We start from the raw sequence: 15003 nt of genomic DNA on the forward strand, positions 1-15003 counted from the left end.
TGAACGTAAGCTCGGAGGCGGAGGCAGCGGAAGAAGTGTTCAACCTCACGGCGTGTATTAAATTCATTGATGAATGGGCGGAGGGGAAGAAGGTGAGTCCTTTGCTGAGGACTGATCGTTCTTCCTCAGTGAGGGGGAGGTCTGGAGGGATGGTGAAAACTCAGCAGGGCTAGGAGCTGGGACCCGGTGTGGGTGTAGAGCTGGGAGTGGGGGCGGAGCCTGTAACTAGAGTGGGTGTGGAGTCATGAGCAGGTGTGGTGTTCCCCGCTGGGTTCTGGGGGGCAGGGATGGTGACAGTGGGGTCTGTGGGAGGGCGTGTCAGCAGAATGCAGGTGAGTGGCGCTGGTGGGGGCGGAAGTGGTGACAAACATGGCAGTTGGGGGGGGGGAGAAACGTCACTGAGCATGTGACATCAGCAATGATGCGAGGGGCAGAAGTGATGTCACGTGTGGTGCATGAGAAATTGTGAGGAGCGGAAGTCGCTGTGGAAGCGGCCATGATGGGGGGCGGAAGTGACCTCATCAATCACTGTGGGGACGGTAGCTGCACCAGCCGCATGGCTAATGGTGTCCGAGCAGTTCCATGGGCTGAGTTATTGAGGTGGGTAGATAACAAACAATATTTCAACACCGTCTCAAATATCAAAAACTGTAAGTACAACAAACTTTTATCTTTTAACTTCAGTCTCTCACATCATTGCAGATGTCACACATGGACGTCACTGAGCGTGTGACATCAGCGATGATGTGAGGGGCGGAAGTGGCCGTGATGGGGGTGGAAGTGACGTCATTAATCGGCGTGGGGGATGGTGGCTGCACCAGCCACATGGCTAATGGCGTCCGAGCAGTTCCAGAGGCCGGGGGAATCTTCTGGAATGTTTGAGAAGTGCTGGTTATGGAGGTGGATAGATAAAACAGTTTTTGATGTTTGAGATGGAGTTGAAATACTGTTTGTTGAGAGTATGAATTCTCCTGAGGATGTAGTACAGAAGGGGTCCTTTGCAATTCTGAGAGAGTGTGGCCCTCAGCTGAGGCAGGACTGACTGTAGAGAGGATCACTAATCCAGTTCTTCCTCCAGGGGTTGGAGGTTAGGGAGTGGTGATGGATGAGGCCCAGAGCCTGCATGTCCTCAGCAGAGTGGGAGAGGGAGTTGAAGTGTTCGGCCAGAGGGTGGCGGGGTTGGTTGGTGCGGGTGTCCCGGAGATGTTCTCTGAAAAGCTCTGCAAAAAGGAGTCCTGTCTCCCCAGCGTACAGAGACTGCATCAGGAGCAACAATTACAGTAAATGACATGTGTGGAAGTGCAGGTAAAACTTTGATGGATGTGGAAGGCTCCTTTGGGGCCTTGGACGGAGGTGAGGGGGGAGGTGTGGGCACAGGTTTTGCAATTCCTGCAGATAGAGAACTAGCTTGATCATAGGAGATAGAAAGGAGTAGTGGAAATGTGTTTTTTCTAACTGGAGATCTATGGAAAATGGGATCAGTGCTGAGACCCCTGTTGTTTGTAACATTTAATCAATGATCTGGAGAAGAATAAGTGATCTGATTAGTAAGTTTGCAAATGATACAATGGTGGGGCGAGTTGTGATAGTGAGGAGGATTGTCAGAGAATAGGGCAGAATAAGCTGGAGATTTGGTGGAGAAATAGCAGATAAACTATAATCCGGACAAATGCGAGGTGGTACATTTTGGACAGTCTAATGCAGGAAGGAAGTGTACAAAAAAACCACAGAACCCTTAGAGGAATGAACATACAGAGGGGATTTAAACATACAGGTTCACAGTTCCTGAAAGTGGCAATAGCAATGGATAAGGTGGTTAATAATTATATGGCATTCATCAGCTGGGGCACAGAGGATAAAAATTGGCAAGTCACGTTGTAGCTCTATTGAAGTTTATTTAGGCTACATTTCAAATATTGTGTACAGTTCTGGTCACTACACTACCAGAAGGATATGAAGGCATTGGGAGAGTACAGAAAAGGTTCATCAGGATGTTGCCTGACTTAGAGGGTATTAACTGAGGAGAAATTGATTTGTTTTCGTTTGACTATTGGAGGCTGAGGAGCAATTGATAGAAGTCTACGAATTTTTGAGAGGCATGGATAAAATGGATACACACAGTTTTTCTCAGGGAGAAATGTAAATTACTTGGTAAGATAGGTGTACAGTAAAAGGGATAAAGTTTAAAGATGTGAGATTCAGATCTTTTACACCGAGGATGGTAAGTGCCTTGAATGTACTGCCAGAGGAGTTAGTAGAAGCAAATACAATAACAATGTTCAAGAGTGTTACAAGATTTTCCTTTAAGGATTTGTTCTATCATGTTTCTTTTGAAATCAAGTGTAGACTTAGGGCCAAGCTGTCTGTTCTGAGCCCAGCAACGTAGCTAGCTTTGTTTTTTGCTTAAAGTTGGAACAATAACAGCAGCACAAAAAGGTGGGGTCAAGTTGCCACAAAACCAGGATTTTAGTTTAACGTTCAGTAGTCACTGGCTTTTGGAAGCTGCAATACATCTCTCCCTGCTACAGTAAAAATGCTTGAGTTTTCTCTTTCTCTTTCAGAGATTTCTCTACCTAGACGAGAATTGCATATGAGACTATTTTACTGAATTTTCCTTTGCCAAGTGCGTGTTTATGGGATGTTACCAAATTGGAACAGTTGCTGTTTAATAGTTAAATAATCTATTCTTCTATTAGGGTTTCCAACAGAATTACGATATTCCGATTCTTCTTTCTTTTGTTTGTATTTTAATTATAGTGTAAAAATAAAGACTGATTTGCTTCAAGCCTGGTAGGCTGACCAATCAAATTACACTTGGAAATAAAGCTTTACACTTGCCTTTAAAAATAAGAAAATGTTGGTGTCTAGGCTATCTTCTTAAAATATTTTGAGGTGGTTTGCTGTGGTCCATAACCAGAGGCATCTTGACTGATCCATGAACTGCAGGTAATACAGGGATATGGACCATGTAGAGGAAAAAGGATTTTAGTCTGGAAAGGCATCATATGTTGATGCAAGTTTGTGAGGTAAAGTACCTGTAACTGTGCTATTCTGTTATTTGTTCTTCTAATATATCTGCTCAGAAAAGAGTTTTATCATTGTGCAGGAACAACCAGCAGAGGCAGAGCAGCAAAGCACAATTTAAGGCTGTAACTATCAACAAGACAGCTGATGCTATCACAGGAAATGACAACAGGCTCAGAGTGGAATTTCCTCTTCCTGAAGATACCGGGGCAGAAGATGGGCAAGGCAAATAATTGGGTGCAGTCAATTAATGGCCACTTAAAGCCTCAATTGCTTTGTCCTAAATATCTACCTTTCTGACAAGTGAGGTATTTGCCTCTGCCCCAAATCCCTCACCCAATGAACCCTTCTCTACGATCCTCTTCCTGTTAATGAAGAAAGCCATGACTGCATAGCTTGGGCTTCCATTAATATCGTCCAGTTTCCAAAAGCTGCTGGCTTCTCATTGGCTGGAACCTTCAAGCAGTAGTGGCATGTGGGAGCTGCTAGACACCAAGATCAACACAATTTCAGATTCAAATTGTGAACTGCCAGTCTGAGCTGCAGACATTGCTCAACATCAGGAAAGATCATAAGATATAGGATCAGAATTAGGCCGTTCAACCCACTGAGTCTGCTCTGCCATTCAATCATGGTTGACATATTTATCAACCCCATTCTCCTGCCTTCTACTTGTAACTCATGATTTCTTTACAAATCAGGGACCCTTCTATCTCTGTCTTAAATACACTCAATGACTTGGCCTCCAGAACCCTCTGCAGCAATGGGCTCCACAGATTCACCACTGTCTGGCTGAAGAAATTCCTCTATATCTCAATTCTAAATGGTTGTACCTTCACCCTGAAACAGTGCCCCCAAGTCAGAGTCTCTCCTACTAATAGAAACATCTTCTCATGTCCACTCTACCCTGTAAGTTTCAATCATATCCCTCTCATTCCTGTTGATGGAGTACAGACCTGACTCCTTAACTGTTCCTTCTTTGATAAGCCTTTCATATCCAGGATCATTCCTTTGAACCTCTTCCGGACCTCTTCCAACATCAGGGAGAAAGTGAGGACTGCAGATGCTTCCAATATCTAACAACTTCCAACATCAGCATATCCTTCCTTAGATATGATACCCAAAACTGCTTACAATATTCCAAATGTTGTCTGATTGGATTTCCTTGAGGGAAGGGGGAACATTACCTGTAGGAGGCAGACACACTCCTCATATTAATTCATTCAAGTTTGATATGTGTTCAGGGACAGCAAGGTTTAACTGCAAGTGAGGCAGGTATGGGGACCCAAAGGGTAATCCTCAAGAAGCCTGAGCCCCTGAAATTATCCAACAGCTAGGAGATTCTTGCAAGCTGTGCAAACGACAGCAGGGACAGAGAAGATTAGAAAATTGACCATTGTACTGTGGTATAGACAGCCATTCAAGTGGGGGAAAAGCAATAGGAAGAAAACAGTGGTGGGGAACAAAAAAATTAGAGGAATAAAACATGAATCCTGAAGGCTGCGTTGCCTGCCCGGTGCCAGGATCAAGATTATCACCTTGGAGGTGGTGGAGAACTTAGGGAAGGAGGGGAGGGACCCAGTTGTTGTCATTCACATTGATCCCAATGGCGTTGATATTGCTAGAAAGAAAAAATTGAGTTGCTAAGGTACACTCAGGCTCACAGGCAAACAGATATAAGGTAAATAAAGTCAAGGATTTATATGCATAGCTCAGAAAGATTGATGTGGAAGGAAGATCGATGTGGTTCTGAAGGGTCACTGGTTAATTCTGGTTTCTCTCCTCAGTTTTTCCAACAATTTCTGTTGTTGTTTCTGATTTCTAACATCCAGAGTTCTTTAGTTTTTTTGATGTGGAAGGAATGAGTTTCAGTTCATAGGGCATTCACACCAGTAATACGTAGAAGGGAGTTGTTCTGATGGTGTAGGCTGACCATTGTTATGGACCAGGCCAGATCCTCTTAACATTTCAAGAAGGTAGCCCAGACCCTAACGTTGCTACTTGTTTTAAGCAGATGCAATGTGAATATTCCAGGAGTGATGTATCTGGCCAAACCACTTAGTTTTAAACAAAACAGAATTTATTTACAAGATTACCAAATTAAACCGAAACAAAAGAGAACAGAATACAGAATAACTTAATCTAGCCGAAAATCCAACCGATTATCGCAACTTAATGATGCTGTTCCCAATGCTTGAAACAATCCCCATAAACCTGCCTTGACACAAAAGGTAAAATCAAACACAGGGTCTAACAAGAGAGATGTCAGAGAGAGAGGTGGCAGCATGGAACACTCTCTTTCATATAGCTGTTTCTGGGATCAGCGGTCTCAAAACTGCCTGACTGCTTTCAGTGAAGAGCCAGACTGCCAAATCCAAATCAAACTGGAGAAAAACTGAACTGGGGGAACTGGCCACTCCCCTTTCATTGTACAAATGTTTTCTCGAAGAAAGCCTTTTGCCTGTGGCAGCATCTATTAGCTATAACCAAATTGGCCCTAAAAACCATCCAAGCTAAACTTTTCAGAATCACTGCTTTTACGATATCTCTGAAAAAAAGCAAAGGACAACTATAACCTTGTTAAGCTAGCAGCAGCATCACACCATATTGGAACTGAAGTCCTGGGAGATCAAAAAACTAGACTTTAGAGACAATTTCAATCTGGCTAAAGGGGGTCAGGAAGGGATCTAGAGAGCACATATAGCAAAATATGCTGCAGTATTACAGGGCAGCTTTTTATTTAACAATATCCAGACTGGGACCGAAAGGGACAGGAGGAATTCCTTCTCTCACAACATAGTGAATCTGTGAAACTGTTTTCTGCAGAGGGTTGTCGCAACTTCATCTTTCATGTATTCAAGGCTGAGACAGACAGATTTTTAAACATATTTTAAATCAGGCTTACAAAATCATGAGTGGACTTGATAGGAGTAACTGTTCACACTTGTGAAAAACAAGAATGAGAGCATAGATTTAAAGTGATCTGCAAAAGAAACCAGGGTGAAGTGACAAAAACATTTTCACTCTTGAAGTACTCAGTTCCACTGCCTGAAAATGTGATGTAGGCAAGTTCAATTGAGGCATTCAATAGGACACTGGTGAGAATTTGGGTAAAAATAATGTGTAAGGATATGGGAGGAAAGCAGGATATTGTCATGAGATAATGATGCTCATTTAACAATCTGGTGTTGGCATAACAGACTAAATCACCTCCTTCTGCACCATAACACTTCTATGATTCTGTGATTCAGCCAGGGAATCAAAGATTATACAAAAAAGACAGGAAAGTAGAGATAAGGATTATTAGATCATCCATGATGTAATTGGATGTCATTACATTGGAGGCAGTCTAGAGAAGGTCCATTAGATTAATTCCAGAGATGATTTATGAAGAGAAATTCAGCAGCTTTTACTCTCTAGAGTTTAGAATAATGAGAGGAAATCTAATTAAGGTATGCAAAATAGTGTATGAAAATAGAAAAGTAGTTTTCGGCATAAAGACTTACTTCTCTCAAAGGGTCATGAATCTGTGAAATTTATTATCTAGAGTGCAGTGGATGCTGGGGCACTAAATAAACTTAAGGAGGTTTAAGGAGGTTAAGACAGGTTTTAATTAGTAATGGATTAAAGGGTTATGAAGAGTGGGCAAGAAAGTGGAGTTGAATCCAAGGTGAGATCAGCTACAATCATATTAATTGGCAGAACAGGCTCAAAGTTGAATTGCCTGCTCCTACAGCTAGTTCGTATTTTCTTAATCTTATAATCCATTGAATGGTGGTGCAGACTGAAGGGGCTGAATGGCTTACTTCTTTTCCTATGTTTCATGGTTTTAAGGTTACAAGGATGATGTACGTGTATTCAGGTGTGCGTGGTTTTTCAAAAAGCAAAGACAGGAGGAAAGGGTGATGGAGTAGTTTTGTTGCTTTTAAGGGAATGAAAACACTAGTGGCTGTTGTGCATAGTGTACCTTTACTGTAAGACAAAGGATGAATCAGGACATAATGACAGCATGTAAAAAAGACAATGCATTAATCTAGTGTAATTTTAATCTGCATATATATTGCGAAAATTGAATTGACAGAGAAGCGACAAGGAATAATTGCTAGGGTGTGTTTGGGACAATATGTTGAGCATCCAACCAAAGATTACAGATCAGAATAGTTGGATCTTAATGTGTGAAGAAGCTGATTTAATAAATTATCATGGAGTAAAACAATCCCCTCAGAAATAGTGACCATAGTATGAGTGAGTAGAATAGTTACTTTGAGATTGAGATACTTGGGCTTGGAAATAACTGAGTTAAACTCAAATAAGGATAATTACGGAGGAATGAGGGCTAGGTTGGCTGCAGTGGACGAGGAAAGAGGTTGAACAGAAAAGAAAAAAGGTCATAACTCACAGCAAAGCTATATCCCAGTGAGGAAGATTGATTCTAGGAAGGGGAATAAACCAACCCACGATTAACCAATGGAATTAAAGCATCAAATTGAAAGGAAAAAAATTCAATGTGCCATATGTTTGGTGGTAAGCAGAAGACTGGCAAAGTCTTAAAAAACATAAAGTTCTAAACTACCGAGTAATACAAATATGGATAGTAAGGGCTTTATTAAATCTGAAAAAAGAGAGAATTGTAAATGAACAGATATCCCTGAGAAAATGAATCTGGATACATAATGATGGGTAACTAGGAAATGGCAGAGGATTTCAATAAATACTTTGAATCAGTATTCATAGTAGAGAACATTAATATCAATCCAAAAGTACTAAATCAAAATCCTAAAGATGAGAAGAAAATAAAAGCAATAACGGTACCAAGAAAAGAAGTGCTCAGGAAACTAATGGGTCTAAAGGACAATATGGAGAAAGTGAGTACTACAGATGCTTGAGATCAGAGTCAAAAAGCGTGGTGGTGGAAAAGCACAGCAGGTCAAGCAGCATCTGAAGATCAGGAAAGTCAATGTTTCAAGCATAAATTCTTCATCAGGAATGTATTCATCATTCCTGATTAAGAGCTTATGCTCGAAATGTCGACTTTCCTGCTCCTCAGATGCTGCCTGACCGGTTGTGCTTTTCCAGCACCATACCTTTTGACTAAAGGCCAATATGTCCACTAGCCTGATGAAATGCATCCTAGGGTAGTAAAAACAGCACCTACAGAGATAGTGAAAGCACTGGTAGCAATCTTCCAACAATACTGAGATTCTGGAAATGTCCCAGAGGATTGGAAGACTACCCTTATTCAAATGGGAGGAAACAAAAAGAAAAGAGGTAACTACAGGCAGTTACCTTATTATCTGTGGTTGGGGAAATGTTCAAATCTATTATAAAGGATATAATAGAAGACCATTCAGAAACAAAATATAATGAAGAATCATGGCTCCATTAGGTGGAAATAATGCCTGCAAATCTATTACAGTTCTTTAAGGAGATGACAAGGAGGACAGAGAAAGGGGAAACAGTAAATGCAATAAATTTATATTTCCAAAAGGCATTTAGTAAAATGGAGTGCATTAGGCTACCTATGGTGTTGAGGGCAGTAGTCTAAAATTGATAAAGAGCGGGTTAACTAATAGAAGATAAAAGAGATGGAATAAACAGGGCATTTTTAGGATGTCACCCGGTAACTAGAGGAGTGCCACAGGTTCAGGGTGCACAATTATTTACAATACATATTCATGACTTAGTTGAGGGAGTCTGAAGAAAGAAATAAACAGCTGAATTGTGTGGTTAAAAAAACTTGGCAAATAGAATATAATGTGGAAAAATGTGAGGTTATGCATTCATTGAGGAGAACTGAATATTATTTCAACGAGAAAGACTGCAGAAAGCTACAGCACAGAAGGATACGGTCCTCATCTATAAATCACTAAAAGAAAGCATCCAAGGATGATTAAAAAGCCAAATGTAATGTGGCCATCAGACCACATTTTGAATTTTGTGAACAGTTTATGGCCTCTCATCTAAGGAAAGATATACAGTCCACAGAAGATTCACTTGGTTGATCCAGGATATTGCATGACTTTTTATGGACCTGATCTCATTGAGGTTTGGATGAGTGATAGACAACCTTAATGAAATATGTAAGATTCTTAGGGGGCTCAACAGAGTAAATATGGAAAGGCTGTTTCCCCTGTGGGTCCGTCTGGCACAATATTATAATGCTCACAGAGCAAGTGCAGATATGATGCACCAAATCAATTCTGTGATTTCTTACCTCTTCACATTTGTTTGTGCCAAGGTAGATAGTGAATGAGTTAGTTGTCACCAAAGTATGCACGCATCCTCCTCTGAAGTAATAACGACTCCCATCAAACGTCATGATATACTGACTTCCACTGACTGAACAAATTGCTGGGTGTAGGGACAAGAAATTCACAATGACTGATATCAAATCAAGCATCTTTTCTAAAGAAAATTGCAAATGATGATTACATTAAATGAAACCAGAATATCTAGATATACACAAGCCAACCAACTAAGAGAAATGTTCTGGAATAGACTTACATAATGGTCACAATTCAGAAGGAGATATGGTCCTGTCTCCACTGACCTATGTCACATCTCCTAATCAAGCAACATCTTGATTATAAAATTCCCATCTTTATTTTCAGATTTCTCCATGCTCAATTCTTTATCTTTAAAATATCCCTTTGTGGAATACCATGAGACATTTTATTTTGTTAAAGGTGCACAAAAGAAGCAGAAGTTGTTCCTTCACTACTACTGAGTTAAAATTCTGTAATACTCTCTAAAACTGCAATTTGGATGAACTTCAAAAGAATGAACTGCAGTAGTTCAAGGATAAGGGTTATCACCACTGTCAGGAAAACATGCTAAAAGTACTGAAACCTCCCACACCATCAGCAGTAGATACCTCGGCAGTAATCTTTCTTTTGATATTCTTCAACCTATCATCTGAAAATCCTGATATATATTTGCGTTCCATCTATTTTCCAATCAATTATATATTTTGGATGTAGGTTTGCTCGCTGAGCTGGAAGGTTCAGTTTCAGAGGTTTCATCAGTGAGCCTCCAGATGAGCACTGGTGGTATGGCCTGATTTTTATTTATGTGTTTAGGTTTCCTTGGGTTGGTGATGTCATTTCCTGTGGCGATGTCATTTCATGTTCTTTTTCTCACAGGGTGGTAAATGGGATCCGAGTCAATGTGTTTGTTGATAGAATGCCATGCTTCGAGGAATTCTTGTGTGTGTCTCTGTTTGGCTTATCCCAGAATGGATGTGTTGTCCTGGTCAAAGTGGTATCCTTCCTCATCTGTATGTAAAGTTACGAGTGAGAGTGGGTCATGTCTTTTTTGTGGCTAGTTGATGTTAATGTAGCCTGTTGGCCAGTTTTTCTGCCTGTTTGTCCAATATAGTGTTTGTTACAGTTCTTGCAAGGTATTTTGTAAATGACATTAATTTGGTTTGTTGTCTGTTTGCTTGTTGAAGGACCCTATACAGACAACAAGCAAAACTAATGTCATTTTGAAAACACCTCGCAAGTCTATCTACAAACACATTGACTTGGATCCCGTTTACCACTCCCTGAGAAAAACAGGAAATGACATCACCACAGGAAATGATGTCACCAACCCAAGGAAATCTAAACACATAAATAAAAAGTGGGCCATACCACCAGTGCTTCATCGAGAAGCTCACTGATTATGTTACTTAGTATGGTAACGAAATGTCTGAAACCAAAACTTCTAGCTCAGCAAGCAAACCTATATCCAGAACTTCAACCTGAACTAAAACCTTCTCAAAATTTGCTAATTATATTTTTTTAAAGTTTTAAATGATATAGTCCTTTGCACATCACTGATTTGTAGATGGCATAAGCCCTACCTGGGCATTTGCGGTCATTGCAATCCATTTGTCCATTTTTGCATTTGCTGCAAAAAAAACAGTAGATCAAAATGTATTTCCTGCAATCAATATGTTACAATGTGTCATTCTAAATGTTTAAGTATTGCACCACAGTTTAAATGTTTAAATGCTTTGTTTTTCCTGTTTTCTCCAGAAACACAAATTTTTTATAGTTCAGAAGGAGACCAAGGACCGACTTCTCCTCTATTTGCCACTCTATTCTCATTCTAAATGTTCCCCTCCTGACCCTCCAATATAAGGTTAATGTTTCAAGGCTGGTACAACTCTTCTTCAGAATTCTGCTCTTCGAAGGGTCGGTGTGGACTTGTTGGGCCAAAGGACCTGTTTCCACGCTGTAAGTAATCTAATCTAATCTGTTCTGAAATGGGACCTAAAATGTTAATTCCATTTCTCTCTGCAGAGGTGTTGATAGACCTGCTGAATTTCTCCAGTGGCCTTTGTGTTTGTTTCAGATTTCCAGAATTCACAGTATTCCAGCATAAGGTGACAGCCAAATATTCAAACCAAAGCATGAAAACAGGAAATTAGACTATTCAACTGCAGTTTATCACAATGTCTTTTGCTTTCGGTCAGATAGCTAGGCCAAGGAAGGAAGCAGAATCACTAGAAATAATACAGCAGACAGAATGTTCAATATGCAAAGACTTCTTCACATATTGGGTGTATTTCAATCATCAAAAAATGAAAACTGCACAATAGGCCAGTGATTGAAGGTCATTCTATGCAGTTACTCCCTCATTGTAATAATGAAACTTATGTAAAAGAACATGACTTCAAAGAAAAAGATTCTGCAAAGAATTGATACTTAATTGTTTACAAGGTGAAATATGTAACAGGCACTCTGAAACTATGACAGTTGCAAACTCTGGACAAAGTTCTTTTAAGTGAAATATGAGATATAACCTGTTAAAACACAAGTACAGGATCTGAAAGTTTCAGAGCCAGGAGCACTGACACTTTCTCTTGCAGCTTATTAATTTTGATGATGGCTTTGCATGTCATTCAGTGTGAACCAATTGTGGTTATGTTGAAATCAATGCTTTCTGTGAAATTGAGAGTCCTGGCTGGATTATCAATTTAAAGTCAGGATTCCACCAGTAGTAGGATTCTGACCCTGCACTATATCAGGAGCAGTCTCTCAACATTGTTTTGTTGGACTGGGCATGGTAGCCATCTAATTAAAGAGGATGGACAGATTCCCAGTGATGCAGGATCATGAAGAGGCCATCCACTATGGACAGAGCTACAGTTTTCGATTGTAAGTACGAAAGTGAGATTGGGTAAGAATGCACTTCTGATATATTTAAAAGCTAGAACTGCTCTTGTGGAGAGCGAGCTCCACCTGACCCTTTCAGCACCACTTGAGCCTACAGACAGCACACTGGATTTAACTAAAAACCATCATGGTGGCTCAGTGGTTAGCACTGCAGCCTCATAGCACCAGGGGCCTGGGTTCAATTCCAGCCTCAAGTGACTGTCTGTGTGGAGTTTGCACTTTCTCCCTGTGTCTGCGTGGGTTTCCTCCAGGTGCTCCAGTTTCCTCCCACAGCCCAAAGATGTGCAGGTTAGGTGAATTGACCATGCTAAATTGCCCATAGTGTTAGGTGCATTAGTCCGAGGGAAATAGGTGTGGGTGGGTTACTCTTCGGAGGGTCGGGGTGGACTTGTTGGGAATCTAATCTAAGAACCTGTCAAACTAAAATAAAAAAGTCATCCTTGATTGCAAGGGACTGCCTAAAAGAAGAGGAATGAAAATCCAGAAGTTTAGGCTATTACTGCCCACAAAGTGAAATATCTGACATTAATTTGATGGATTGATCATATATTGTGACAATCTATGATTAATGATTCAATAAGAATTTCTTGGGCTGAAGAAGAATTGACATTATATGATAAATATTCTTACCATTTAATGCAGAACAATTGCATGCTTTGTCCACTTTCAAATATTTCCCCATTGTATGAGCATGGGCAGTCCTGAGGTTGGATGCACTTTCCACGGAACGAAACAAGACCTGAATACAAACAGTCATACATGAGTCTGACAACATAATCTGATAAAGGAGCTCGTCTGCTGTGGGTGTTGGAGTGGCTGGAACACATATGCTGACATTTGGCTTAAGTATTACATTTCTATCAGGCTTATTTTTCCAATATATTGCTACTGGTATAATATTGTTTCTTAGAAAGGAATGTGAACAGATCAGGAATACATTTCCTACAAATTTCTATCCATTTAAATGAGCAGTCAAAAACATAATACAGAATGCAGTGCTATTTTCTGATTAATGGCCCTGAAAAGTAAGCTCACTACTTGGGAGCATACATTCCTAAAACCAATGCTTAGGTGAACAACAATATCAGACACACTCAAAAAAAATTGCATTGCAACAACTAGAATTGCTTCTGAGTATGGAAGGACATCTCCTGTTTCTCATTACCAGATATTGTACCACTACTGCATGGAAATGTGTACATGCTTTATATTGTCATTCTATGTTATTAGAATGCCACTGTTTAATTTATCTTCAGTTAAAAAATCACACAACATCTGGTTATAGTCCAAGAGGTTTATTTGGAAACACTAGCTTTCGGAGCACTGCTCCTTGATCAGGTGATGAAGGAGCAGCATTCCGAAAGCCAGTGCTTCCAAATATACCTGTCGGACTGTAACCTGGTGTTGCATGATTTTAAACTTTGTCCACCCAAGTCCAACACCGGCTCCTCCACATCATTATTTATCTTCAATTAAAAACTAAAATGCCCAAACACACTTCTGCATTTCACAGGGCCATCAGATTGATTCACTTATTGCCATGTTTAACAATGACTTCTAACAACCTCTTCACCTCATTGAAAACTCAAACATTTTCAGATAATAAACCGGATTCCTCTCACATCCTTTTTCTTTCAAGATGCACGTACCTTTATGTCTCTTTTCCCTATTCACCAAAAAGGATTACCAACACAGCAGGGTGGGCTTTTCAAATAGTCTGAAAATGTAGTGCAATACTATGGTTTATGATTCGGAGATGCCGGTGTTGGATTGGGGTGTACAAAGTTAAAAATCACACAACACCAGGTTATAGTCCAACAGGTTTAATTGGAAGCACACTAGCTTTCGGAGCGACGCTCCTTCATCTTCAGTTATTATTTATAAATAAATGGAGCTTAATCTTACCAGAAATTGGCTAAGTAACATTTTTGTTATATTTCTTGAAGGCTTCCCTTTGTGGCAAGGTTTCTCACTATATCTTCCCAAGCTCGTCTGATGAATGATGTACACCCCCCCCCCCCCCCCGCCATGTCTGTTTGTCCAATCCTCATCAAATACTTCCATTTGCCAGAAGTATTTGCCACTGCTGAGACATCTAGGGATTTCTGACATTAGCACCATATTTAAAAGTCCATCATGCATCCAATTAATTGTGTTCTGTCCAGAGCTACCCTGTACAGTTTGTGACATTCACCCTGTAGAATAGGCAAGGAGACATTGGCACCCGGATTTGTGGATAGGGACCTAGCCGTCCTGGTGACACAGTAGTGAAGAGGAAGATCATCCTCTTCTCCAGGACTGCCAGAGGAAGCCAGTGCACTAAGCCCTGGCCCACTATTCATTATCTTTTCTTTGCTACCTCACAATCATTTCATCTTTGCTATTGCACCCACTTTCCACCAACACTCAACTGTAATTTTAGTAAGTGTCTTATTGAAACAGCATATTGTTATAAAGTTGGAGGCAGGTAGTAAGCAGTTAAGAGAAAGGGAGGCTTAGAGTTGTAATAGTTTTTGTTTAATGTTCACTTTTAGAGTTAGAAAACAAATTGATGTTATTACCTCTAAACAGTGGAATTTGGGAGTTCTCTGTCACTCATAGTTTAACAGATTACGAGGCAAGGTGAGCTTTCTGGGTGCTTGGTTTAGTTAACAGAGGGGTTCACATCAGTATCATAACACTTACTTTGGATACTTTATCACTAACATGCACCAGCACCAGCACCAGCTGCTGTACCAGTCATTTTCACCTTACTCAGTCCCTCAGTTCATCTCATTTCACAATAAATACTGCCACAATAGGATAGAAAGATCAA

The 15003-nt window shown here is 40.4% G+C and overlaps 1 protein-coding gene across 1 annotated transcript in view; it reads right to left on the minus strand.

Moving 5' to 3' along the window:
- The window catches only part of LOC122539520 (otogelin-like), a 67668-nt gene that overhangs the window by 16885 nt on the left and 35780 nt on the right, over nucleotides 1-15003 (minus strand). Inside the window, exons 5-7 of the mRNA XM_043674470.1 lie at nucleotides 12819-12927; nucleotides 10871-10917; nucleotides 9239-9375 (exon numbers count right to left, since the gene is read on the minus strand). Of these exons, the coding sequence (XP_043530405.1) occupies nucleotides 9239-9375; nucleotides 10871-10917; nucleotides 12819-12927 (293 nt within the window). The remainder of the gene's footprint in view (nucleotides 1-9238; nucleotides 9376-10870; nucleotides 10918-12818; nucleotides 12928-15003) is intronic.

This window comes from Chiloscyllium plagiosum, chromosome 2, assembly GCF_004010195.1.
Source record: "Chiloscyllium plagiosum isolate BGI_BamShark_2017 chromosome 2, ASM401019v2, whole genome shotgun sequence".
Lineage (NCBI taxonomy): Eukaryota > Metazoa > Chordata > Chondrichthyes > Orectolobiformes > Hemiscylliidae > Chiloscyllium > Chiloscyllium plagiosum.